This window comes from Mauremys reevesii, linkage group 2, assembly GCF_016161935.1.
Source record: "Mauremys reevesii isolate NIE-2019 linkage group 2, ASM1616193v1, whole genome shotgun sequence".
NCBI classification, from domain to species: domain Eukaryota; kingdom Metazoa; phylum Chordata; order Testudines; family Geoemydidae; genus Mauremys; species Mauremys reevesii.
The window spans coordinates 40,115,732-40,142,235 of NC_052624.1; the positions used below are offsets into that span (position 1 = coordinate 40,115,732).

At 42.4% G+C, this 26,504-nt stretch overlaps 1 protein-coding gene across 1 annotated transcript in view; it reads right to left on the reverse strand.

Moving 5' to 3' along the window:
* Nucleotides 1-26,504, reverse strand: part of STAM (signal transducing adaptor molecule) — a 69,381-nt gene that overhangs the window by 24,626 nt on the left and 18,251 nt on the right. The window contains exons 2-6 of the mRNA XM_039524657.1: nt 20,332-20,416; nt 3,274-3,349; nt 3,089-3,184; nt 1,639-1,785; nt 1,203-1,293 (exon numbers count right to left, since the gene is read on the reverse strand). Of these exons, the coding sequence (XP_039380591.1) occupies nt 1,203-1,293; nt 1,639-1,785; nt 3,089-3,184; nt 3,274-3,349; nt 20,332-20,416 (495 nt within the window). The remainder of the gene's footprint in view (nt 1-1,202; nt 1,294-1,638; nt 1,786-3,088; nt 3,185-3,273; nt 3,350-20,331; nt 20,417-26,504) is intronic.

A 26,504-nucleotide genomic window follows, 5' to 3' on the forward strand; every position in this document is an offset into this window, starting at 1 on the left:
TTCGTCCCAGCCCGGAACACCCTCCTCCACACCCAACTTCTCATACCCAGCCCCACCCCAGAGCTCAAACCCCCAGCTGGAGCCTCACACCCCCGCCCCAGCCTGGAGCCCCCTCCTGCACCCCAAATTCCTCATTTCTGACCCCACCGCAAGAATCCACACTCACGGCTAGAGCCCTCACCCCCTCCTGGACACCAACTCCCAATTTTGTGAGCATTCGTGGCCTACCATGCAATTTCCATACCCAGATGTGGACCTCGGGCCAAAATGTTTGCCCATCCCCGTGCTACAGACTTAAATCAAAAGGTCATTCTTCTTGCTAAAAATATAGAGGGCCAGATCTTTGGAAGTCTTGTCACTGCTAGCATGTTTTGGTTTAAAAAACTGATAATTGGCCCAGGTAGGATCAACCCAGCACAAGAATGATCCTGCTGAGGTGTACAACTGGCATAGGAGCTCATGAATAACACAAGCTCCTTGCTGCCTGAGTAAGGAGAGAGGAAAGATGCAAGGCTACTGAAAAGGAGGTGCTGGTCAGGACCCCACTACACGATCACAATTCTGGACTAGTTTTTTGGGCCCATCATGGCAATTACCATCCAGTGTAACTTAGAGCAACTTCTAGACTATTCTAAATGCATGGTGGAGAGAAGTGCACAAAGTAGCACTATGATTGGGGTAGTGCAAGCAAAAAATTTAAGCCAGCTTTGCACACCACTTGCACTGTGTGCATTGCTGATCCTATCAAGTTTTGATACTCCAGACAACTAAGGTGCCTCATCTACCCCCAAATGAGGGAGAAAACCAAGTAAAGGATTTCCACTAAGTCTTTCAAAGTGAAGCTCTCCTTGAGATCACATTTAACTATCAGGCTATTACAATGTCACTTCACTTTTTCACTTCACTAATTCAAAAAGCAGAGAATGATTTTTTTTTAATACCTATAAGTTAAAAGGAGAAAACGATTTTTAATACCTATAAGTAAAACAAAGTGTTTTTTTAATCTTTTCCATGTTTTTTAAATATTTAAAATGGAAATAATCATAACTATGTTTACATAATCATAAACATAATCAGTCCATAAATATACTATTACACACAGGAAAGGAGGCAAAACAAAACCATCCCTTACGCAATATGTATTTAGTAGATATTAACAACTATAGCATAAAGTAGATAGATCAGAAAATAAATACACTCACCTTTTGCTAAATCTTCCTCTTCCTTTTTGTTAGCTGCCGTACCAGGATCTTTGGCAACTAGAGCTGGGCTTGCTTTTGCTTGTTCTGCAGCCTAGCCAAACACCAAAAAAGTGAAAGTTAATTACAATGGACTTTATGGCAGTGCATTAAACACACTATTTTGTTCTGTCATTGTTTCAACCAAATTTCATGAGGCCATTTATTTTAAAATCCAATGTAAATCACAGCATGCACTCTTTAAAGAGCATTCAATTTTTGTCTAAAACAGAGGAATTCTTAACGTTTCTATAAGTTGGCATTTTGTTTCTAAAATGCATTATATAACTTTTAAAAGTAAACCTACAAAACTGCAGACTTCGAAGATAAACAGAATTTGTATGAAATTCCAAGAATTCACTCATCACTTCAATTCACAAGCTTTTGCATATTATTATACCTGTGAACCAACAGCTGGAAATGTAACTCCTTGTTCCTTAAGATTTTTTATCATGGCAGATATTAGACTAAGCTGTGGGTCGTTCTTGAATTCATCTGTCCATTCCACCATGAGGGCTTTTAGCTTTTCACAGACTTTTGGATGACCCTGGAAATGGCAGAAGTTAAGTTATATAATTTAGGAATCTGCTCCTAATAATTTCTTATTAAAATTAAATTTAGTATCTCAAGAAGTACACAAAATAATCAAATTGATGCACTCTTAATTCTCTTCATTTCCTATCCCAACGAAGTTGCATACAGAAAAAATTAAGGTGGAGACTTTCTTCAAGTGTTTAACCATTAGTGTTGTCTGATAACAAGAACAGACTGAAGAACCGTGACATAATCACAATTGGTAAGGACTCTATCAGCATTAAAATTGTATTTTAAGAACATTTAAATTTTTTTACTGCCATATCCCACATCCAAGATAAAATTCCACCAACTGAGGGGTGGAGACGGCCCAGAGGCAGACCCGCTAGTACATGGATGCATCAAGCCTGTTTCAGTGTTAGACTTTCAGCCCATCAAGCCCCCTGCGGCTGCACAAGAATGGACCAAATGGTGAACGATTGCTATGGCTGCCCATTTGGCTAAGTGTTGAAGAAGACAACGACGACTGCCATAGCCTTAGAAACTTATTCAAATCTAACTGATCTTTCACCAATTTTTCAGTTCTCTGTCAAATTTTTAAGAGATCTAGGCAATGGAGTCCTACTATTTGCTGTTTCATATACACAAGAAAGACATGTATTACTATGAGATGTGTCATCTAAAGTATCTAGAGAAAGAGAGAATCATGCTCATAGCTACTACAGAAGTCTCAATGCATAAATAAAAGTCAATTTAATCTTTTTTTTTTTTAAAAGATTTCTAATGCATACACTCTGTTCCCACCACAACCTGACAAACAACCATTTCCTTACCAACCCTCACTCACTATAGCCTCAGCCATCCCTCACATCTCTGTTAAAATTCACATCCCCATACAATTTCCAATCCCCAATAGCACAGATTCCATCCCACCTCTCAGAAACAAAGACTGTGAATGGCTTGCCAATTACAGAACCAGTTTCTCCTCCCTTGGTTTTCACACCTCAGCTGCTGGAACAGGGCTCCCATCCTCCCTGATTGATCTAACCTCGTTATCTCTAGCTTGCTTCTTGCTTGCTTATATATACACACCTGCCCCTGGAAATTTCCACTGCTTGCATCCGAAGAAGTGGGTGTTCACCCACGAAAGCTCATGCTACAAAACATCTGTTAGTCTATAAGGTGCCACAGGATTCTTTGCTGCTTCTACAGAACCAGACTAACACGGCTACTCCTCTGATACCTCTCAGAAAGGTATTTCCCCCATCTAATTCAGATTCTATCATGAAATCCTACAAAGAAACACAATACATTACCTTATTCAATACGTTGCTTACTTCACTAGCAAAATCTCTCGAACATACTTCTAAATGAAAGATTTTACCACAGTTTGATACGCATGCTCCTAGAAGCTGAAGAGAAAAAGAAATTAAAAAACAGCCATGCGTTGTACAACATAGCTTTGCAGGAGGAAAAAGGAAGGAAGGAAAAGGCCACCTACTGTTAGTGCTTGCATAGCAACATGAGGATCCTTATGGTTCACTCTCTTCATAATAGACCGAAGGCAATCCTTAGGCCTAATAATTAAGGGGGAAAATTACAACTTTGAAATATTACAGTCCATGAACCACAACTCATTATGAGGGAAAAGGCAGAAGTAAAGCAAGCTTTACATAAATATCAGGAAAATAATTCTTTGTTAGCTTCAAAGACAAAAAAACATTTTTGTCTATGTTGCAATTTTAAGAACGATACTATACCTTTAGCAGTTCTACTTTCCCAAACATTTCTATGTGCGAGATCGTTAGATTTCTGAATTAGGAGGAGTTCCCCATTAGGCTAAATTTATTTTATCTTTTGAATTATAGTTTTGTATAGTCCATCTACCTTTATGAAAAAACCTTAATTTTTTAAAAAACACTCATAAAGTAGCAAACATTGTATGTTGCATATACTGTGTAAAATACAGCATAATTTCTGTGAAGACCAATTTCTAGCTAGATGTAGTTTGTCTCTGCATATTCAGATTTTCTGTATGAGCAGGAAACACATCAATATCCAATTTTAGTTTGGAATAGCTTTCTTTGTGTACATCTACACAAAATAGAAAGGTGAACAAAAACTGTTATAATCTGATGGTAATATATAGCTGGCTACATATTCTATACCTGAGTATTTCATGTTGTAATATGAATGGAATATTGCAGGGCCAATGCAATCTTTCATTTGATCCATTTATGGTTTTTGTCTCAGATAGAAACTACAATTAAAACTATAGGCTAACAGCTATATTTTGGGGGGGGGGGGGGAATCTTATTAGCCAACCTAAAAACCCTTACGAGTGTTTTGTCTGGTTATTTTTTGTTTTTTGTTTTTTAAATTAAGAGAATTGCTCAGTGATAGAGTTTCCTGCAGACAGGAGTCCTGCAGAGTTACACACTGCAGGAACAGACCCTAATTCTTTCCCAAACAAGATTGTACATTCATTTGTGCTTGCCTCCTCTCCACCCATTTCATGTACTAGACTCTCTACCACCTCTTACCAAAAGGCAAATACTCTTCCTCACACTCTTGACAGACTAGACTCATCTGCACCCCACAGGTCCTAATCTGGCCACTCTTCCTACCATAGCGATCCATATCTGGACAATATAAGCTTTGCACAGTACCCAGGGGCTTTGTGTGCATAATGCTGTGTTTTGTGCTGTGTTATAAACATCTTAAAAGAAACACCTTGTATACACTTCTAAAGATAAATCATGTATTGCACATTATCTTTAAGTGAATATATGTCTGTTTTTGGATTCTCACACAATGTCTTTGTAATTCTTATATGCAACCACTCAAAACATATGAAAGGATAGTCTACTTGTTAGGGATCTTGGAGGAATGAAGATGAAATTTCTATTCATATCTCTGTTGGAGATATTCCAAGCCAAAAGAGATTTAGAAAATGTTCTTTAAAAGTAAAGAATATAATTTGTAACCCCCATATGCCTTCAATTTGCCCCATACTTTCTAGAAAAATTCTACCCTGGCATGACATCTGATATATGAATTTTGAGATGGATTGCCTTGGTTTTTCTGAAACTGGGGAAAGAGGAGCAGTGGTTTGGAATATATACTGTATTATATATATATATATATATATTATTGGTATACGAAACTGGTTGCTGCGAAGGTACTAGTACTCCATAATAAACACACCTCCATACTCCCCAAAAAAGTGAAAACAAGATTTGAATGTTTAGGGTTCTATTTTATATACCTTTAGCTTTTTTTACACCTATCACTAGTACCTACAACAAAGCAAAGAAGATAGCTCCCTATACGTTTTAAGCAATAGTGAATTCATTAACTAGTGACACGAATAAGCCTTTCAGTAAATATATAGTCACTTTAAATCACCTTTTTTCTGGGGGACTCTAAAGTGTATAAAAGATACAGGTCACAGACCTGTAAAATCAAATTTCCAAGAAGGGAACTGGGTTGCTGAGGGGTGCACATTTTTAGAAGCACCTGGGGCAAACTGACTGCTTTTCCCACCTCCTGGGGCAACAGCAATCCAAGACAGCAATCCTGTCTGCTGCAAGAGACAGGCAGAGTTCTCTCCCTCTCCCCTGAAGAGCTGATACTATTTCCACCAAAGATGGAGAAGGAAAAAAATAACCTTTCCGTAACTGTTGTTCAAGATGTGTTGCACGTGTCCATTCCTATGTAGGTGTGTGCTCGCCCTGAGCACAGATGCCAGAAATTTTCCCCTCAGTGGTATCTGTTGGGTCGGCTCTATTCCCCACCCCACCCACCCCCGCCGGAGTTGCACGCTCATAGCACCGGTATAAAAGGGTCCTGCTGACCCCTGGTCCCTTAGTTCCTTCTTTCAGGCCCACTGTGAAGAGGGGTTGGAGGGCGGGTTTTGGAAGGAAATGTTCGTTCGACACACCTCAAAGAACAGTTATGGAAAGGTTAGTAACCATTTTTCCTTCGAGGGCTTGCACATGTCCATTCCAATGTAGGTGATTCCCAAGCAGCTGTCCAGGTGAAGAGTTTGGAGTCTATTCACACACTGACTTGCAACACCACTTGGCCAAATCCAGCATTGTCCCTAGCCTGGTGGGCAATGGTGTAATGAGAAGCAAAAGTGTGCACTAACGACCACATCGCCAATCTACAAATATCCTGGATAAGAACTTGTGCTATGAATGCTACCCAAGATGCTTGGGCCTTTGTGGAATGTACTGTCAGGGCAGGTGGAGCAGAAACCTTTGCCAGGTCATAGCATGTGTGGATGCAGGATGTGATCTATGATGAAATTCTCTGGGCTGAAACAGGAAGACCTTTCATCCTGGCTGCAATGGCTACGAATAGTTGAGTAGTTTTCCAAAATGGTTTAGCCCTTTTTATGTAGAAGGCCAGTGCATGTCTAATATCTAGCAAATGGAGGCTTTGTTCTTTCCTATGGGTATGTGGTTTCGGATAAAAGACCAGCAGGAAGAGAGCCTGTTTACTATGGAACTGCAAAACCACTTTCGGAAGGAAGGTTGGATGAGGACGCAATTGGACCTTGTCCTTGAAGAATACTGTGTATGGTGGTTCTGATGTTAGGGCATGGATCTCTGGGACACTTCTGGCAAAAGTAATGGCCTGGTGGTCACATCCAGGACACAGAGGAGAGAACGTGTTGCCAGCAGCTCAAATGGGGGTTCTGTCAGTTTTGATAATACCAGCTTGAGGTTCGAGGGAGAGATTGGTTGTCGTACAATCTCTCAAACCTTAAGAAACCAATTAGAGATGTTGTTCAAGAACACAGATCAGCCATTCACTCAAGGGTGAAAAGCTGAGATTGTGGCCAGATGGACTCTAATAGATGTCACAGTTAGACTTGTTGCTTCAGGTGTGGTAAGTAGTCCAAAATGAATAGTATCGATGATTGCGTAGGCAATACTCTCTTCTGCACGGACCAGACACAGAGAACCTCTTCCACTTTGCCAGGTAAGTAGCTCTGGTGGAGGGCTTCCTGCTCCCTAGTAGGACCTCATGGACCTGCTCCGAGCATGCTAGCTCTGCAGGGTTCAGCCACAGAGCTTCCAGGGCATCAGATGGAGGGACTCGAGGATCAGGTGATGCAGGCAGCCGGGGTCCTGCGAGATTAGGTCTGGATACAGAGGCAGAAGGATTGGTGTCCACTGAGAGGCCTAGAAGCGTGGCAAACCAATACTGGCAGGGCCATGCAGGGGCTATCAGGATGACTCGGGCTCTGTCTCTTCTGATTCTTAGCAAGACCCTGGGTATGAGAGGAATAGGAGGAAACACATAGAAGAGATGACCCATCCAAGGGAGGAGGAAGGCGTCTGCGAGAGATCTGGGGCTGTGACCCAGGAGGGAGCAGAACTGCAGACATTTCTTGTTATGCTTTGTCGCGAACAGGTATATCTGGTGCATTCCCCACCTCCGGAAAATGGTTTTCATGACATCTGAGTGAATGGATCACTCATGATGGCTGGAGAAGGATCTGCTGAGGTGATCTGCTAGACCAGGCCTGCACAACTCGTAAAGCGGCGAGGGCCACATTACTCCAAAGAAAACAGCTGAGAGCCGAAACCCTCCAGCCCCGCGGAAACACCCCCTCCCCCCAGCACCTCCGGGCCACGCGGAAACACCCCGCCCCAGCGCCGCCCAGCCCTGCAGAAACAAACCCTCCTTCCCCAGCGCCGCCCCACCAAAACAGCTGTGGGCCAAAAAGGAAGGTTGGGGGTGGGGAGGTGATATTTGATTTTAAATCAACCAGGGGCTCCCAGCTGAAGACGTGGCTGGGAGCCCTCAGGGGCAAATTAAAGGGCCCAGGGCTCCGTCGGCCAGGGGAACCGGAGCTTTGTGGGGCTGGGGCAGGGATTTAAAGGGCCCAGAGTTCCTGCCACTGAGGGGAGCCCGAGCCCTTTAAATCCCAGCCCCAGCCCGGCCGCCGGAGCCGGAGTGAGATTCAAAGGGCTCTGAGCTGCCTGCAGCCGCGGGGAGCTCTGAGCCCTTTAAATCCCAGCCGCGGCTGGAATTCAAAGGGCTCTGGGCTGCCCACAGCCGCAGGGAGCCCTGAGCCCTTTAAATCCCAGCCCCAGCCCGCGGACGGGATTCAAAGGGCTCTGGGCTGCCTGCAGAGTGCTGTCTGTGCGGGATTTAGAGTCCCCCCACAAGCAAAGCACTTCTTGACACAGGGGAGAGGAACGCACTTCTCCCTGTCTGTTGATAAAAAACATCACCATTGTGTTGTCTGTGAGAATTGACACATTGTTGCCTGCCACCTTAGGCTGGAATGCCTGGAAAGCCAAGCCCACTGCCCTGAGCTCCCTTACGTTGATGATGCAGGGAGCACTCTTCCTGAGACCAGAGGCCCTGAGTTCTGAGGGAACCCAAGTAAGCACACCAGCTCCTCACTGAAGCTTCTGTAATGAGAGATACTGATGGTTGAAGCCTTGAGAACAGGACTCCTGCATGCACCATAAGGGGGTCTAGCCACCATTTGAGGGAGGCAAGCACTGACAGGGGAACTGTGATCACTGTGTCCAAATGGTGTTGGCTTAGCAAGTATACCATTGCCAGCTATGACTGGAGAGGCTGGAGTTCAAGTCTTGCATGCAGCACCACACAGGTGGATGAGGCCATGTGGCCTAGGAGCTTCAAGCAGTTTCTTGCTGTCACGATGGGATGATATCTGAGGCTCTCTATAAGCATCACTACTGCCTGGAACGCCCTGCTCGGAGGAAGGCTCTGGCCAGTTATCAAGGTAAGGGTAAAGCTGAATCCCCTGCCTCCTCAAGAACACTACAACGACCACCAGGCACTTCGTAAACACCCGAGGGGCCACTGACAGGCCAAACGGGAGAACTGCAAATTGGTAGTGCATGTGGTTCACCATGAATCTGAGGAATCATCTGTGAAGAAAAACTGAAAAATGGAAGTAAGAATCCTTCAAATCGAGGTCACTGTAACAGTCCCCTGGAGGGAAGGGATGATGGAAGCCAAGGAGACCACGCAGAACTTTAGCTTCTTCATGTATCTGTTGAGCTTTGGGAGATCCAGAATCAGTCTGAGACCACCGTTGGCTTTCGGGATTAGGAAATATCAGGAGTAGAAGCCCCAGCCCCTTGACTCCGGTGGAACTCTTCCACAGCTCCCAACCTTAGGAGTGACTACATCTCTTGGACTAGAATTTTCTTGTGAGAAGGGTTCCTGAAGAGGGACAGAGCGGAAGGGTGGGAAAAGGGGGGAAGAACTGAATTGAAGGGTATGTCCTACTCCTATTGAGCTTAACACCCAGCAGTCTGTCATAATATGGGTCCAAGCCTGACAGAAATGGGATAAATGGTTCACAAATACGGAGTAGGTTGGATCAGAGTCCTGTTCTACTACATCATTCCCAAGCATCCCATCAAAAGGCCTGCTTGGACACCCCCCCCCCCCCCCGCCAGTGTCTTGGGGAGGGGGGGTAGACAGATGAGGAAGAGGATTCTGGAGGTCTTCTCCTAAAGCCCCTGCTCCTCTTTCTGTGAGAATCCTGCCTGGCAGGCTGCAGGAAGAATCGAGAGGCCAGTTGAGGTTTATAATGCTGTGACGGTGCACCCCATAAGGCTTTATGGAAATATGCTTAGGAATGTATATATGACATAACTGGAATATGTTTTATGCTACATATGCCATGGAACATATCTCTGTAAAGGTTATAATCTATTCATCCTATTTGTATGCATGTATCATTTTTGTATTCGAAGTTATGAATATTGGCTGTGTACTTGCTTGATATAGTAAGGCATTTGGACAGCGTGGAAGAGAAGGGGACCTCACTGCACCACCCCAGGGCCTGGATGGGGGATTGTGGACAGTATTGACTTAGAGGCCAGAATTGTTGGGCTGATATGGGGGTGATGCCAGGCTCACACACATTCCCCCACACACTTTTCAGACCACTTTAAGCACTGTGCCTGTATCATAAATATGGCCCCACCAAATTCCCGGCCGTGAAAAACGTATTACAGACAGTGAAATCTGGTCTCCCACCATGAAATCTGACCTTTTGTGTGCTTTTACCCTATACTACACAGATTTCATGGGGGAGACCAGCTATTCTCAAATTGGAGGTCCTGATGCAAAAGGGAGTTGCATGGTTATTTTAGGGGGTCACAGTATTGCGACCCTTACTTCTGCGCTGCTACTGGTGGCAGCTCTGTCTTCAGAGCTGGGCTCCTGGCCAATAGCTGCCACTCTCCAGCTGCCCATTGTAAAGGTTTTACTTGTATCCTAACAGGTACCAATAATGTATAAAGTAAAATTAAGAGAAAATGTTGCAGTTCCATTGGAATTTTCAAACATATGCTATGGGCCTGTTATATAACTATATGGGGTTTTATTTGAAAGAATGGAGGTTGGAAAAAGTATCACCCCCACACAACCAACAATTTTTTTTAATATTCCATTGAACAAATCTGAGCTGTGTTCTCTTAACAAATTGCTCTTTTCTTTCTTCTCAAATGAATTTACAGTAGGTTTTTTTCCTCTAACACCTAAAAGAGTTTTATAGTATGCATTGATATCTGACAACTAAAATGAAACTCTGGTATAAGTTACACTACTGCTTGGCTAAACTATATTTGGCTGTGTCTATGTTTTACATAAACCTCCCTCTCATATGCAGTACTACTAATTATAGAAAAGGCTGCTACATGGTATGGCTATTACTCAGTACACGTCTTCATAAAACAGATTGAGTAGATCAGTATAAGATAAAGTCAAATTTTTCTCCCCACAGTTACTGCAATACAAACATACACACACTTTGGAATAGCTGTTGTCCATACAATCATTACACATTAATTTGATAACCTTCAATGTAGCTGAAAAAAGGCAAGGTACCTTTTAGGAACAACTGTTATTAACATTAAAGTTAAGATGTATGTAGACCCAAGAAAGTAACATTACAAGGACAAACATTTAGAGGGATCACAATCAACAGTTTGGCCAGCACTGAAAAGTTGTCATAAGTTTGCCAGCCCAGGTACAAAATCTATTTATCCGAAATTTATTACAATTAGGTCACTGTGTAAATCATGATTTCATGGAGGGCACAGAAATCATGAAGATACCCCAAAACCATGACTATTTTCCATTTTTTTTAAAAGGAAAAACTTCTGTAATAAAGTATTTAATATAAAAAATTACCTTTAGCTTACAGTGCTGCACCCATGTGTGGAAGAACAGTGTTATGCACATGCACAGCAGAGGTGCACGACAGAAATCTGAAAATGCAATCTAGGTGGGAAACATTGCTCACTGACAACAGCAGAATGATGCATCTAAAAAAGCTAAAATGGTGTCTGCAGATGATCACACAAAAGTAGTATTTATCAGGGTGTCTTACATAGTGATGTACCTCCTGCAATATTATTGTTGTAATTAAAGAAAAGGAGAGTCTAATACACATCTTGAATCACATAGTCACCAAAAGAGAAAGTCAGGAATACAAACCAATATGGGCAACTGCTTTACTTGCTAAGAAACAAAACTTGTGACTTCCTTGTTTCAAAATTGCACCAAAAAACGTGAATCTAACTAGAGGTAAATGTTTACGCAAATATCCCTCTTGAAAAACTGGACAACCCGAGGCTAAGGGAATTCTTTGGATGGAATATAGCAAAAGATGGAGAGATTTCTTCACATCTTAGCTGGATTGATGAATATTTACTTGAAGCTGATGAGCGTCACAAGCAGGATTATGGAACTCATGAAGAAGTCTGGTTGTCTGTGGTCACAGATGAATCAACTGGTGGCCAAGATGAGTATGTGTCGCATAATATTTGTTTTGCAAGGCCTAAATGGTGAAGACACACCTGACTCGGACCAGTAAGCTGTCCTTGCTGATATAATTTATCTACAGGCTGTTTGCAATAGCTTGTGCAGTGGTATTGTAGTTACGTATTTGAATACCTTTGGAATGGATTTTGATTATATCAGTGCATTTGTATCTGAAAATGCATCCTACATGTCAAAAGCTTACAAGCAAGTGCTTCAGGGCTTACAGCCTAACTCAGGCCAGGTCTACAATCAAAATGTAAGACACACCTGAGCAAAATAGTTAAGCCGTCCTAACTCCTGGAGTAGACAGCACAGGGTTGATGGAAGAATTCTTCTGTCGACTTAGCTACCTACCTTGGGGAGGTGGATTAACTGAAGGGAGAACTTCTTTCATCACTGTATTGAGTGTATACACAGCAGTGCAGCTGCAGAATTTCAAGTGTAGACAAGTGCACAGTTCATCTTACCTGCAATGCTCACACAATAGACCTTTCTTAAGACATTAGAATGACCAATTTCCCACACGCTGACAAGCTAACAATAATAGTCAAAAGGCTTCTCAACATTGTCTGAGCAGAAAATTGCATTTTAAACAGTATCTGCAAAATGTAGTCCAAGCTGTGGGTCCCAGTTTTCCTGTAAAACTGCCCCCTGAACCAGTTAAGACGAGATGGGGAAGCTGGTATGTTGCTATTGAATATCATGCAGTCTACTCCAGTTTTGTGGAGGAGGAAAGAAAATTACACCAGACATGGGAGTATTGAAGAGCTGAAACATCTGCTGGAAAAATCAGAAATTTTACAGATAAAACTTGACTTCATCACAAGACATGGTAAAGAGCTTGTTGATTTAAAATGCAATTTTTACCCTCAATGTTTAAAAACCTTTTTGACTATTGCTGCTAGCTTATCAGCGTGTGGGAAATTGGTCATCCCAATGTTATTAGCAAGGTATATTATGTGAGCATTGCAGGTAAGATTAACTGAGCGCTTGCCTACACCTGAAATGCTGCAGCTGCACTGCTGTAGCACGTCAGTATAGACACTCAATACAGCGATGGAAGAGGTTCTCCTGTGACTGTAGTTAATCCACCACCCCAAGAGGAGGTAGCTAAGTCAACAAAAGAATTCTTCCATCGACTCGGTGATGTCTACATCAAGTGTTAGATTGGCTGTAATCCTGTGAAATCCGTATTCATCAAATGTCCAATAAAAGTTGAATTAATTAACACATATTGAGCACTTAAATGTGAGCAACACAGCAGTGACACATGGATTCAAAACCCATATATTGAAACTTTCAGATAAGCTTTCAAATTACTACAATATCAATGAAAGAAAACTGTGTTTCACCCAGTGGGCATACCAGTTCCTTAAAGGTGTAAGGGTGTTTGATCTGATGCAAGTATGTACATTAAGATTGGATGCTCTTCCGCTGGATTCCATACCTGGCTTTAATAGGAGCTTGCAAAAATGAATTACAAGGCTACTGGTTTTATGCAAAGAAATGCAGCAGTACCCTTTCACTGACTGCTTTGTGGAGGGCTGCAGAACCATACTTCCCCAACATTGCAAAACTGGCCAAGTTATATTTTTCTGTTATCCCTAACACTATGGATGCTGAGTGAAGCAGCATATTGGCGGGTTCTTGTGCAGACACAATTTATGAAAGAGGAACAAGTGAATTGACTAGTGATACTTAACTATAATTCAAAAATACAAAACAGAAATAAGTGAACATTTAATGGATTGCACATGTTTGTACTTGCTGCTTATTTTAATTATAAAATTGATTAACTTTACTGGTTAAATTAATTCTGTCATTGAAACTGATTACATTTAGTTGTAAAATTTATTCTGTGCATCCTCCTTGAAATTGATTAACTTTACTGGTTAAATTCATTCCACGCAAGCAAATTCCATTAAATTCAATACTTTAACATTTATATTGTTGCAAATTTTCAAATAAATAAATAAAATCATGAATTAAACTAGGCCCTAATCATGATGGATGATAAAAACAAGATTTTTTTATTCTCTTGTAAAAAGTCAAAGCAACAAAAAACTCTTGTCCTGGGCAAACACTCAAGTAAAATTTTGTAAGACAGATAAGAAAAGATAAATAAATAATCCAGTTCTTCATACAATCTTCTAAATTCATGTGAAAGTGTAAATTAACAGTCATATTCCCCACTTCATTGTTTAAGCATTAACTGCGTTCAAATATTTAGTAAAGCTCCTCTGTAAGCTTGGCTACACACGCAACTTTATGGTATTTCTCAATCAGTATGTAATGCGATAACTTTTGTATGCCACACCGAATCATTTCCAAAACGTCAGGGCATGTTCTAGGCATCAGTGAGCAAAACCCTATTGATTTTCAGGAAAATCAGAAAACCAAAAGGGGGAAAAATGAGGGACACAGTGCCCCTTTCTTTTGTTTAGCAGAGCCACAGCTTCAAGCATCTCTGAAATTGTCTATAGATTCAAAAAACAGTTGATGGCACCTATTACTATCTTCCAGCGCAATACCCCAAACTCAGCTCTGCCTATCTTCCCAATAGAGGTGAACATATTGACACCTGAATGATTGGTCTCCTAGACAGAAAGACGACAAATAATAATGGCGTGTTGTAGATCTAGAGGACTAATGTTCCCAAAAACAGCTATGTGCCACTCTAATGCAATTTTCTCCCAGGACAAGGAAGATAGCCCCTCTAAGTCTACTGTAGGTTTGGAAATAGTATGAATACCTATATATGGCACTACCTGTATAGTTTTGTTGAATGCTGTACAGACATACACAAGATGAGAAAATCCCTACTCCAGAGACCTTATAATGTAATAGGAGGAATGTGCAACCTTTACTAACATCAGTGAGCATTTATGACATGATTTACTCATTGCATTGGACTTGGAAGTAAAAAGGCTCAAGGAGGCCCTGACAAATTCTGGAATCCTTGCCACAGGACTTGTATCTAGTGGAGTTGACAGGACACTGAGCTTTGAGCAAGGATCAAAGGGTAGTATCATAGTACAGTATGTTAGACTGCAATTCTTATGGAGAACTTTGGTTTATATTATCACTCCTATATTGTACTTTATATTCTCTCAAATAAAAAAGTAAGACTACTAGTAAGCCTAAGCAAACCCCTATTTTAAACCAGCCTGAAAGCCAGATGTTAGCTCACTTCAGTGTTACAAAGGCTGAAGTCATACGCCTGGTTTACACTACAGAGTTAGGTCGATATAAGGCAGCTTACGCTGACCTCGTGTCTGTGTCTACTCTACACTATAGCCTTGTGCCCATCGACGAAAGTGCCCTACTACACCAACATAGTAACTCTAACTCCACGAGAGGCATAGGGCTTATGTCAGTGTAGTTAGGGTGAGGCAGTGTCTGTGCAGATCAGGGGTGGGCAAACTTTTTGGGCCGAAGGCCACATCTGGGTGGGGAAATTGTATGCAGGGCCGGGGGAGGGGGTGGGGGTGGGGGGGGTGGGAGGGGGTGCCGGGTGCAGGAAGGGGCTCAGGACAAGGGATTGGAGCAGAGGAGGGGTGTGGAGTGTATGAGGGGGCTCAGGGGTGGGGGTTGGGGTGCAGGAGAGGTGCGGCGTGCAGGAAGGGGCTCAGGGCAGGGGTGCGGACAGCAGGAAGGGGCTCAGGGCAGGGGTTGAGGTACACGGGGGGCACGGTGCAGCAGGGAGCTCAGGACAGGGGGTTCAGGTGCAGGAGGGGTGCAGAGTGTACGATGGGGTTAGGGCAGGGAGTTGGGGGGCAGGGTGCAGGAAGAGTTCAGGCTCCGGCCTGGAGCCGTTTACCTAAAGCGGCTCCGGGGTGGCGGCAGTGTGCACCAGGACCCTGGCCCCGCGCCGGTCCAGGAAGCGCTGCGGCCCCTGGGGGAGGAGGGGTGGAGGGCTCTGCGTGCACTGCCCTTGCCGTGCCTCCAGGTACCTCCCACAAAGCTACCATTGGCCACGGTTCCCCATTCCCAGCCAATGGGAGCTGCAGGGGGCAGTGCCTGGAGGCAAGGGCAACGCACTCGGAGCCCTCTGCCCCGGGGCCGCTTCTGAGAGCGGCGCCGGGTTCATGGCGCCACGGGGGGTAAACCCGCGGGCTGGATCCAAAGCCCTGAGGGGCCGGGTCCAGCCTGCTGGCCATAGTTTGCCCACCCCTGGTGGGATAGCTCAGTGGTTTGAGCATTGGCCTAAATCCAGGGTTGTGAGTTCAATCCTTGAGGGGGCCACTTAGGGATCTGGGGCAAAAATTGGTCCTGCTAGTGAAGGCAGGGGGCTGGACTCGATGACCTTTCAAGGTCCCTTCCAGTTCTAGGAGATTGGTGTATCTCCAATTATTTTTTTTTATTACTTTCATCAGCTGTTGGCTGTAATTCTTGTCAATTTCACAGCTCCCTGCCGGAACCGTGAAATTGACAAGAAAGGCTGGTAGGCTCTCTGCTGTGAACCCCATGCCCGGCTGACAGCTTGGGCCATCGCCCCGGGGCAGGCTGGGCGCTCCCCACTCTGAGCCTGGCTACCCCCAGGGCTCCTGGCTGGGAGCCCGGCTCTGAGTGGGGACTTCCGCACCTAGAGCCAAGAGCCCGGGGGACAGCCAGGTTCTCAGTGGGGAGTGAGGAGCCCTGAGGGGCAGCTCCTGGCAGGGAGTGGGGTGTCCAAGAGACAGCGGGGAGCCAGAGTGCAGCCACGCACCTGGCAGGGAACTCTGTACGGAGCTGAGAGCCCAGGCTAGGCTGCCAGCAGGGGGCAGCAGCTAGGCTCCCAGAGGTGGGCTCTCAGTTCCCACACTGCCCCTCTTGAGTCAGTGGAAGCATTCCTAGTGAGGATGCACACCACCGACAAAGGAGCGTAGTGTGGCCATGAAAAACTGCACTAAATTACTGTGGTGGCTAATATCCAACATAGGTTGACTTAAGTTTACGGGCATGTCTACACTACAGACAGAACAAATCCACTGTTCTAGCTGGCTCCTATTGAAAAAGAATTCACGGTTCTCCTGAGAGAAATTTAAGATTATATTGCCAGCATACCACTAACTTTGGCTGTGTAATTACTCAGGACTAAGGGTTGTCTCCCTGATCCCTTTTTGCTAGATAGCATTTTCTGTTGATGGTGAATTGTTAGGCTAAACCTTCCCAGATAATTCCTTATAGTGACACTCATGTCACAAGTTATGGGAAAAGAAGCGATACCATTTAACTCTCCAAATTAACAGTAGTTGTGAACCAAGAGCAGCAGCACTACACTTATTTTAGAAGGAATACAGTTTTACATATAGAAAAAAATATATAAAAGTTAATACCTGCTATAACAGAACTGTACACAACAGCATGAGGAATCTCAATTTGTCACTCCATTCTGAAGTGTTCCTACACAGATTACCTCTAAACTCCAACAACTGTTCAATGAGGCAGGCTTGTTGTACATGATGGCCTGCACCGTGGGATAAATTCCTTGCTGGGGAGGCTTTGTGCTTTCTGGGACTCGATACCTTGTCTCCTAGAGGCTTACAGGGCAGTCCCTATTCTGCCCATACAGTCCTTCCACTGTTATGAGACAGTTGGAGCACACTCTCTGCTTGAGGCTAGATTCTAACTGGTTGCTAGAAGCTAAGTGGGCTTGTAAAAAGATACATACAGACCATGTATTTCCAGCTTCTCAAATAACATTGCTATGTCACCACATTCCATTTTTCATAGCACACAACTCCAAACTCCATCACATTAACTACTACTTCTCCAGAATATTCAGTTATGTGAATCCCATATCATAAGAACATAAGGGAGGCCATACTGGGTCAGAGCAAAGGTCCATCTAGCCCAGTATCCTGTCTTCCAACAGTGGCCAATGCCAGATGCCCCAAAGGGAGTGAACAGAAGAGGCAATCGTCAAATGATCCATGCCCTGTCGCCCATTCCCAGATTCTGACAAACAGAGGCTAGGAACACTATCCCTGCCCATCCTGGCTAATAGCCATTGATAAACCTATCCTCCATGAATTTATCTAGTTCTTTTTTGAACCTTGTTATAGTCTTGGCAGGGTGGATAAAAATCAATGATTTTTTTTAACTAAAAAAAATTGATTTTTCTGATTTAAAAATGATTTTTTTTATTTACATCGATTTTTTTGATAACATGCTTTTTGAGGAAAAAACCTATCTAAAGATAGTTTTAATTAAGATACATTATAGCTCAAAGATCTCTCATCATGGAATAGGGATTATAAATTCTAATTCTATAATATGAGACAATATATTCATGTAATGTTTAAGAAAAGTTTTGTAAATGAGTTCCAATAGTTCATGGATTAGGGACCCAATCTTTCGGGGTTCCACAGGCTTCTGTATAGATTATTTAGATTAAGCTTTCTATCAACCCAATGAGACTCAGTGCTCAGTCTAGAAGATACCATCAGAGATGCTTAGTTTTTCCATTCTCAAACTGTGCATTTGTGTCTCCAGAGGTAACATGCTTGTTATCATCAACTATGTTTTTAAATAAATGAATAATATAGACTAGGTGAGAAATAACAGACCTCAACTCTATTGTCCCTCTGCAAACATTTGTGTACACAGAGTCAATCCCTTACCTCTCTCTAAAAGTGCAAAAAGTTTCAAAAAGTTCAATGAATAGAAGATTGTGGGGGGTGGAATAGATCTGGAAAAGAAGCCTGGAGATAAATGTGAGAAGTGAGGGACATATGCTTGTTTTGTTAAAATATATGTTTGCTGTTGAAGAAAAATATCCAGAATACTAAATGTTGTTGTTTTAATTAAATAAAACAATGTAAATGTCTGTCTGATGATGTTCTCCTCCTAATACAGCATGGCAAAAAAATCCTCCAAATATTAATGATTAACCTGTTGAATTGGAGATAGTTCACCTCCCAATGACTTCATAAATATCTGCTTCAATTCCCTTTGGTAAATGAAATAACCAAACAATTATTCATTTTCTGATATAGCTGTAAACCTAATCTGAAAATATTTCAAAATAAAATCACTTTAAAAATGTATAGTGTGTACCTTCTAAAAATGAAGCCTACATCTATCTCTGAGTTGTGAAGAATATGTATTAAGGTTACAACAACCAACAAGAATGCATTTTTATGTAGAAAACCATGATTAAATCAAGTCTTCCTGACTAGTGATTTGAATCAAATTGATTGAAATCAAATCCACCCTGAGTCTTGGCCTTCACAACATCTTCTGGCAAAGAGTTCCACAGGTTGGCTGTGCTTTGTGTGAAAAAAATACTTCCTTTTGTTTGTTTTAAACCTGCTTCCTATTCATTTCATTTGGTGACTCCTAGTTCGTGTGTTATGAGGAGTAAATAACTTCCTTATTTACTTTCTCCATACCAGTCATGATTTTATAGACCTCTATGATAGCCCCACCCTTAGTCGTCTCTTTTCCAAGCTGAAAAGTCCCAGACTTATTAACTTCTCCTCATGCAGAAGCTGTTCCAGACCCTTAATTATTTTTGTTGCCCTTTTCTGAACCTTTTCCAATTCCAATATATCTTTTTTGAGATGGGGCAACCACACCTGCACGCAGTATTCAAGATGTGGGCATATCATGGATTTATATAGAGGCAATATGATATTTTCTGTCTTATTATCTATCCTCTTCCTAATGATTCCCAACATTATGTTTGCTTTTTTGACTGCCGTTGTTTTCAGAGAACTATCCACAATGACTCCAAGATCTCTTTCTTGAGTGGTAACAGATCATTTAGACTCCATTTTATACGTATAGTTGGGATTTTGTTTTCTAATGTGCATTACTTTGCATTTATCAATAGTGAATTTCATCTGCCATTGTGTTGCCCAGTCACCCAGTTTTGTGAAATCCTTTTTTTGCTCTTCGCAGTCTGCCTGGGACTTAACTATCTTGAGCAGTTTTGTATCATCTGCAAATTTTGCCACCTCACTGTTTACCCCCTTTTCCAGATCATTTATGAATATGTTAAATAGGACTGGTCATAATACAGACCCCTGGACAACACCTCTATTTACCTCTCTCCATTCTGAAAACTGACTGTTTATTCCTACCCTTTGTTTCCTATATTTTAACCAGTTACAAATCCATGCGAGGACCTTCCCTCTTATCCCATGACAGCTTACTTTGGTTAAGAGCCTTTGGTGAGGGACCGTGTCAAAGGCTTTCTGAAAATCTAAGTACACTATATCCACTGGATCATCCTTGGCCACATGCTTGTTGACCTCCTCAGTGAATTCTAGTAGATTGGTGAGGAATGATTTCTCTTCACAAAAACCAACTCAGATTAGGATCTGGCTTTTCATCTTGAGAGTAGATCCCTGAATAAAACATATCTGAGAGGAAATTCAGCTACTGTGTATTGGGAAAGTAGATTGAACAGCCTATGTTAACACATGTATAATTTAATTATTAATCCCCTATTCAAGATGACCATTTGTCACACTTAAAATGATATATACTATGATTTATATCAAGGCCCCGATTTTTAAATAGTGTGTGAAAATAAATATCCCTCCTTTGCTTCCTATAGCAAGTACATTCTAAATCAAGTTAATTAAACTACTGGGGACAAGTCAATGTCTGAACTCAACATTGTCATCATCTCTCCCCCTCACCATCAATATAATGAACAGTGATCTAAAAGGATATAAATGAAACATTCATAGTTTAAATGCAAAACCTCACCGTTCATAACACTTACCCTGTGCGCGACTGTCCAACTTTATCACAAATATCTAAGATGAGGCCCCAGTCCTCTGCAGTATTCATCTCACTGGTTGCTTTCTCTGGTTTAAAAAAAAAAAAAAAGAATAAATAGACCAGAATAAACTACTTGTTCATATATATGTGAAAATTTAACATAGACCTGCCAAGATTTAATGCTGTAAGATTTCTGTTAAATGCCAATGTTTTATGTCACCCTGCTTTTAATTAATTTATTGAAGTAGTTCTTACAAATTTGCATTTTACACACATGTATTTTTTTTACTGTTGTATCAAGCATTAAAATATCCAAACATTCAGTTGGTGCCCTAATATTTGAATTAATAAGCAAATGAGCATTTCACTTTTTCTGCATTTTAAACAATACATACTCAGAATTATTTTTATATTCCAAGAAATATATCAGCTTTCAAGAAAATTTTGTGCACTCTTAGTTCTGGGTCTGCATATGAATTCCAAAGGCTACCACTTCCCAGGACATTAGTATACTGTCTTGCCACATCAATACACCCTTGTGCCTCAGCAATTCCACCCACAACGTATTCAGTAAGCCAAAGTTAGACAAACACCTGTCAGGAATGGTCTAGATCAGTGGTTCTCAAAGCCAGTCCGCTGCTTGTTCAGGGAAAGCCCCTGGCGGGCCGGGCCAGTTTGTTTCCCTATTGTGTCCGCAGGTTCGGCCAATCGTGGGTCCCACTGGCCGCGGTTCGCTGCTCCAGACCAATGGGGGCTGCGGGAAGTGGCGCGGGCCAAGGGATGTGCTGGCCGTACTTCCCGCAGCCCCCATTGGCCTGGAGCGGCAAATTACGGCCAGTGAGAGCCTTGATCGGCCGAACCTGTAGACACGGCAGGTAAACAAACTGGCCCAGCCCGCCAGGAGCTTTCCCTGAACAAGCGGCAGACCAGCTTTGAGAACCACTGGTCTAGATAATACTTAGTCTGCCATGAGTGCAGGGGACTGGACTAGATGACCTCTCGAGGTCCCTTCCAGTCCTATGATTCTAATATGCTGCTGTGTCTTGTGCTTGCCTGATGCTTGTTTGTAAATATAGTTTTGAGCAGTTTCGCAACCTGTAGGTTGACCCCCTCATTAGACTACAAAGGAACCTCAATGGGTTCAAAGATGGGTTAAAAAGAGAAAAGTCATCCCAACTTTTAGCTCCCCAACCTCAACTCTGTCCTGGCTGATTTCTTTAGTGGCCTCTTTCCAGCAACAGAAGTCTGCTAATCCCATGATAGCCAGGCAGGAGCCAAAGAGCTCAGCCTTCTCTTTCTTCCCAGTTTATCCATCTCTCTGATTTGGCCACACCAACAAATCTATCCCCTGCAGCAGAGAGGAACAACAAAGAGGCTGAGCAATCAGGAAGCAGATTCAGCTGCCAGACAAGCAGGGGCAACAAATCAACATCTCCCCTCTACAGCAGGTCATGTTCTGGGATGGGCGGCAGGTGGATAACAACACCATAAGGGAAAAACAAGGAAACTGAGTTTTTCCCTCTAATTCTGAACTGAGGAATCCATTTGAATCCTGAGGGAGTTTATGTCACCACTGGGTGGCACTAAAAAAAACCTAGCTTGCTGTCAGGGAAGGCACAGTTTCCATGATTCTGTGAACAGAAGAGTAGACCAGGAGGGGGTTTCTTTTTAAAGAAAGTCACACCAGTGAACTGGTGGAAGTCATTTAAGCACTTGGATTCAGAGACTGCTGAAGTGATAATCTCACTTTTAACAGTAGTAGCTTCTTCTGCCAGTGAAGAAAGAATATTTTCGTCCTTTGGACTAATTCATTCCAAACTGAAAAATTGTTTGGGACCTGAAAAAGCAGGAAAGCTTGTTTTTCTTTTCCAGATTACAAACAATCAGGAAAATGAAGGTGAAGACGACTGAGTTAGCTGCAGAAGCCAATATTTTAAGTTTCTTGTGTTGACCTGGCTGACAGTCAATTTAATTTTTGTGGGTTTTTTTAAAATATTTCATTTAACTATTTTCACTAAAAACAATTTTAACAAAAAAACAAACCTGATTTTAAAAAACTTGAATGTTTAACTCAATTCAAAAATTCAAATGCTTGTTTTGTTAAAATATTATATGTTTGCAGTTGAAGAAAAAATCCAGAATACATAACATTGTTGTTTTAGTTAAATAAAACAATGTAAATGTCTGTCTGATGATGTTCTCCTCCTAATACAGCATGGCAAAAAAATCCTCCAAATATTAATGATTAACCTGCTGAATCGGAGATAGTTCACCTCCCATATATCGTGTGTACCTTCTAAAAATGAAACCTACATCTATCTCTGAGTTGTGAAGAATATGTATTAAGGTTATAACAACCAACAAGAATGCACTTTTATGTAGAAATCCATGATTAAATCGAGTCTTCCTGACTAGTGATTTAAATCATGATTTAAATCAAATCCACCCTGTCACCACCTCTTTTAATTTGGCCTTCTTGGGCTGTTTTATGCTCTCAGATTCTAAGGAGAAACAAAATAGTGTGGGATGTGGCTGTGGAAGTCACTTTTCTACATGCTGCACTCCATGAGGCAAGAATCAAGTGGGAACTGAAGAGAATATAGAAAAATCCTGGATGGCAACTGATCATCTTTGTGCCCGTCAGATCAAGTAAGGAGAAGGGACCCAAGGTCTGTGTTGTCTCAGACAGCCTCACAGAAACTTATTGTACATGTCTTGCAGGCCTGTTGACAAACTTATAAAGTACACAATTCAACAAAATTATGGAAAAAATTAATAAGTTGTGGCTGCCAGTGCCACACTGATATCCAAAATCTTTTAAAGTTCCAGAACTAAGAAATGCTGGCAGACCATTAAACTGTACCAGCCACCTAAAAATCAGCCTTCAGGGGGGCGGCGGCGGGGGGGCGGGGAAGGAAACCTGCTCCTATTACAGACATCGCCTAAAATTATTACAGTTGGAAGATTAGAGAAAATATTTCTCCATTTTTTTAATCTTGTTTATCTTAGCAAAAGGGGAGAGAAATGTAACACAAGGAACTGGCAGGAACACACAAGGACAAGTTTAGTATCTAATTTTTATCACTGAGATTTCAAGTTGACCATCTCTCTTTATATATGCTTTTAGGAAAAGTAATCTATTCTATGTCCTCAGAGAAAAGATTTGATTCCTGTCAGAAATATACAAGTCAAACCCACTCCAGAAATTTCCTGCAGATTTCCATTATTCCTGACAACAACAACAAAATAAGAAAACATACCATCTCCTTCAATACCTAATGCACCGTTATAAAAATGCCTTTATAAACTTAAGACAAAGCCCAATCAAAAACACGAATGCACGGTAATCTGGATGCCAATGTTACAAATATAAAATGTGGCATTCTAACACAAGGTAACTGATATAAATGAATCCTGGCCTGCCAGTCTCTCTCTTACATTTGGAACTAATTCAAAGGATTATAAAGACTATACCATAAACATGCCGCCATCACTTAATTCAACCAGTTATTACAGGGGTGGGCAAACTACGGCCCATGGGCCACATCCAACCCATCGGACCTTTCAATCTGGCCCTCAAGCTTCCTCCAGAGAGCGGGGTTGAAAGCTTTCCCCACTCCGGTGCTCCAGCCGGGGAGCGGGGTCGTGGGCTTGCCTTGCTCTGCTCCGTGCATGCAACAGCTCCGCGTGGCTCCCAGAAGCAAGGGCAGGCAGGGGGATCCGCACTCTGCCCCCACCCCAAGCACCAGCTCTGCAGCTCCCATTGGCCGGGAACTGTGGCCAATGGGAGCTGCGGGGGCAGTGCCCGCAGACGGTTATTACAAGGGACCCCGCCCCTGCTTGGGAGCCAGACAGGGGATGGGTCGCAGTTTCCAGAAGGTGCTTAAGGTAAGGGCAACCTGGATCCTGCACCTCTGACCCCCCCCCCCCCCCACGCACCAACCACCTGCCCCAGCCGATTGCCCTCCAAACCCTTAGATCCCACCCCGGAGCACCCTCCTGCACCTCAAACCCCTCATACACAGCCGCACCCCAGAGTCTGCACCCCCAGCCGCAGCCCTATGGTCTTCCCAAACTTCTCTCCTCCTTGTTCTGACTTTTACCATTCCCAACTTTGTTGCTTCTTTAGAAGTCTCCTAATTAACATGTGCCAAACATCCTCCCTCATCTCCTTAAAGTCATTTTTCCTATAGTACTTGGCACCCTTAAGCTTATTAGTGAAAAAAATCCACACACAGTTAAAGAAATCACTGGGTCTTTGGACTGCCAACTTTTCAGGATATTTGTTTATTATTTTTATCCTTCTGAAAAGCAATTATACACACACACACACACACACACACTCCCATTATATATACTCCATGGACCTCAATATTAAGGCTAAGCAAACCATGGAAAATTTCAGAAAAGCAAAATGATAGACAATTTAAACCTACTCTTTACAACACCACCAGCTTCCCTAAACACACTGCTAAACATACCCAAGATCAAAAAAACCTCCATCCAGGATCTTACGCATATAATTACATCCTGAAGAAAGTAGAGGCACCAATGTCCTATACACTGGACAAGTGTTTTCAAACCTTCTGAGGGCCAACATATATGAAAAATAAATCCCAAACATGTAAAACCAAAACCACTCAAATGTGCAGCACCAAAACACCTTACTCAGAAGTATGATTTAATAATTACCAGATGCCTCCAAGCTCAACATGCACAGAAAGGCAAATAAACACCAGTTACAATACTTCTAAAACACGGAGTACAAACCTGACTACCCAAATGTCATCAGAGACAGGTTTCTGATAATCTAGAAAATCTTCAATGTAATTACCAGATGCTGGGATCAATAATTTTATTTTGGATAATTAAGTTCGTACCACAGTATTAAAAGCCAATCCTTATAGATACATAGTATATCCTGGAATGAGTAAATTGATCAAGAGCATTTATGAGAGAAAAAATACATACTAGTGATGTGTCAGTGAGTGGATCTGTACAGACATGACACAAAAATGCAGACCAATAACAGTTATATTCTAGTAATTATAAGAAGTGATTAATCAGTTGTCAACAGTGCAGTAACTATATATTAAAGATGGTAAGGTAAATTGTTTAGTGATGCCATAATCAAGATATGATATGTTAGGTATAAATAAATCTGTTTGGTGTGTTTAATCGGTTGTTTAATAATACGTTTATAAGGTAATGTTAAGTAAAGTACTGGCTTTAAATAACATCCAAGATGGAGTATATGAACTTTTGACCCTAGGACTCCATCATTAAGAGAGGACTTGTTTACCACTAAGAACACTACGAGTCATTGGCTCAGACTGGTCAGACCCAGTTTTTCCCACCAAAGCCAGCCCCAACATTCTATCTCCTCAGAACTTTTCCCGCCACAAAAGCTTTATAAGGACTTGCTCAGCGCCTGGGCACTGCTGTGCATTCCAGCAGCAGCACGTACACAGTCGGATCTTCCCAGCGCTACAGAGCCAAGGAGAAGAGTAACATCTATCACGCAGCGAGGCTGAGGAAGGAGAGGCCTCTCATCGCCATCCCCACTACAACAAATCAAATCCATCTTATCTTGTCTGTGGAGAAGAGAATCCTGCTTTCCTGGTGTCCATCTTCCTAGAGGGTCTCCCCGACAGCGACAATATCCAGCTGTTGTCTGGACTCCCCAGTGTTCCTCCCCAAAGGCTTCCAATTAGCCGGAGAGTGGAAGGTCCTGGGCTTTGCACCTGTACGCTGTGTCCATTGCACTTAACAGTAGGAAAGGTTTCTGTGTTGGGGGCTACCTTTATTGTTTTCAGAATACCAAGTGAGGTTTTATGGGCCTGAGCTTCGAGCTCCTAAAGCCAGTCACTGTATCATTGTTTGTATTAATATTTGCACTTTTCCTCCCCCCGCCCATCCCAGTTTCTGTACCGTTACCCTTAATACACTCACCTTTATTTGCACCACATTACATTGTCTTCTCTTTATTTTTATTACATTATACAGGGAGGGAGGGATATTTTATTTGGGGAGCTAAATCCACTGGTGACAGACACGGCAGGGAGCCGAGTCTGCGCTTCTGAGAAAAGGGGCTTTCCTTTTCTATCTTCCCCCTCTCATTTCTTGAGTAGTTCCTTTTGAAGCATTGCCTTACTCCCCTTGAGGTAACAAATA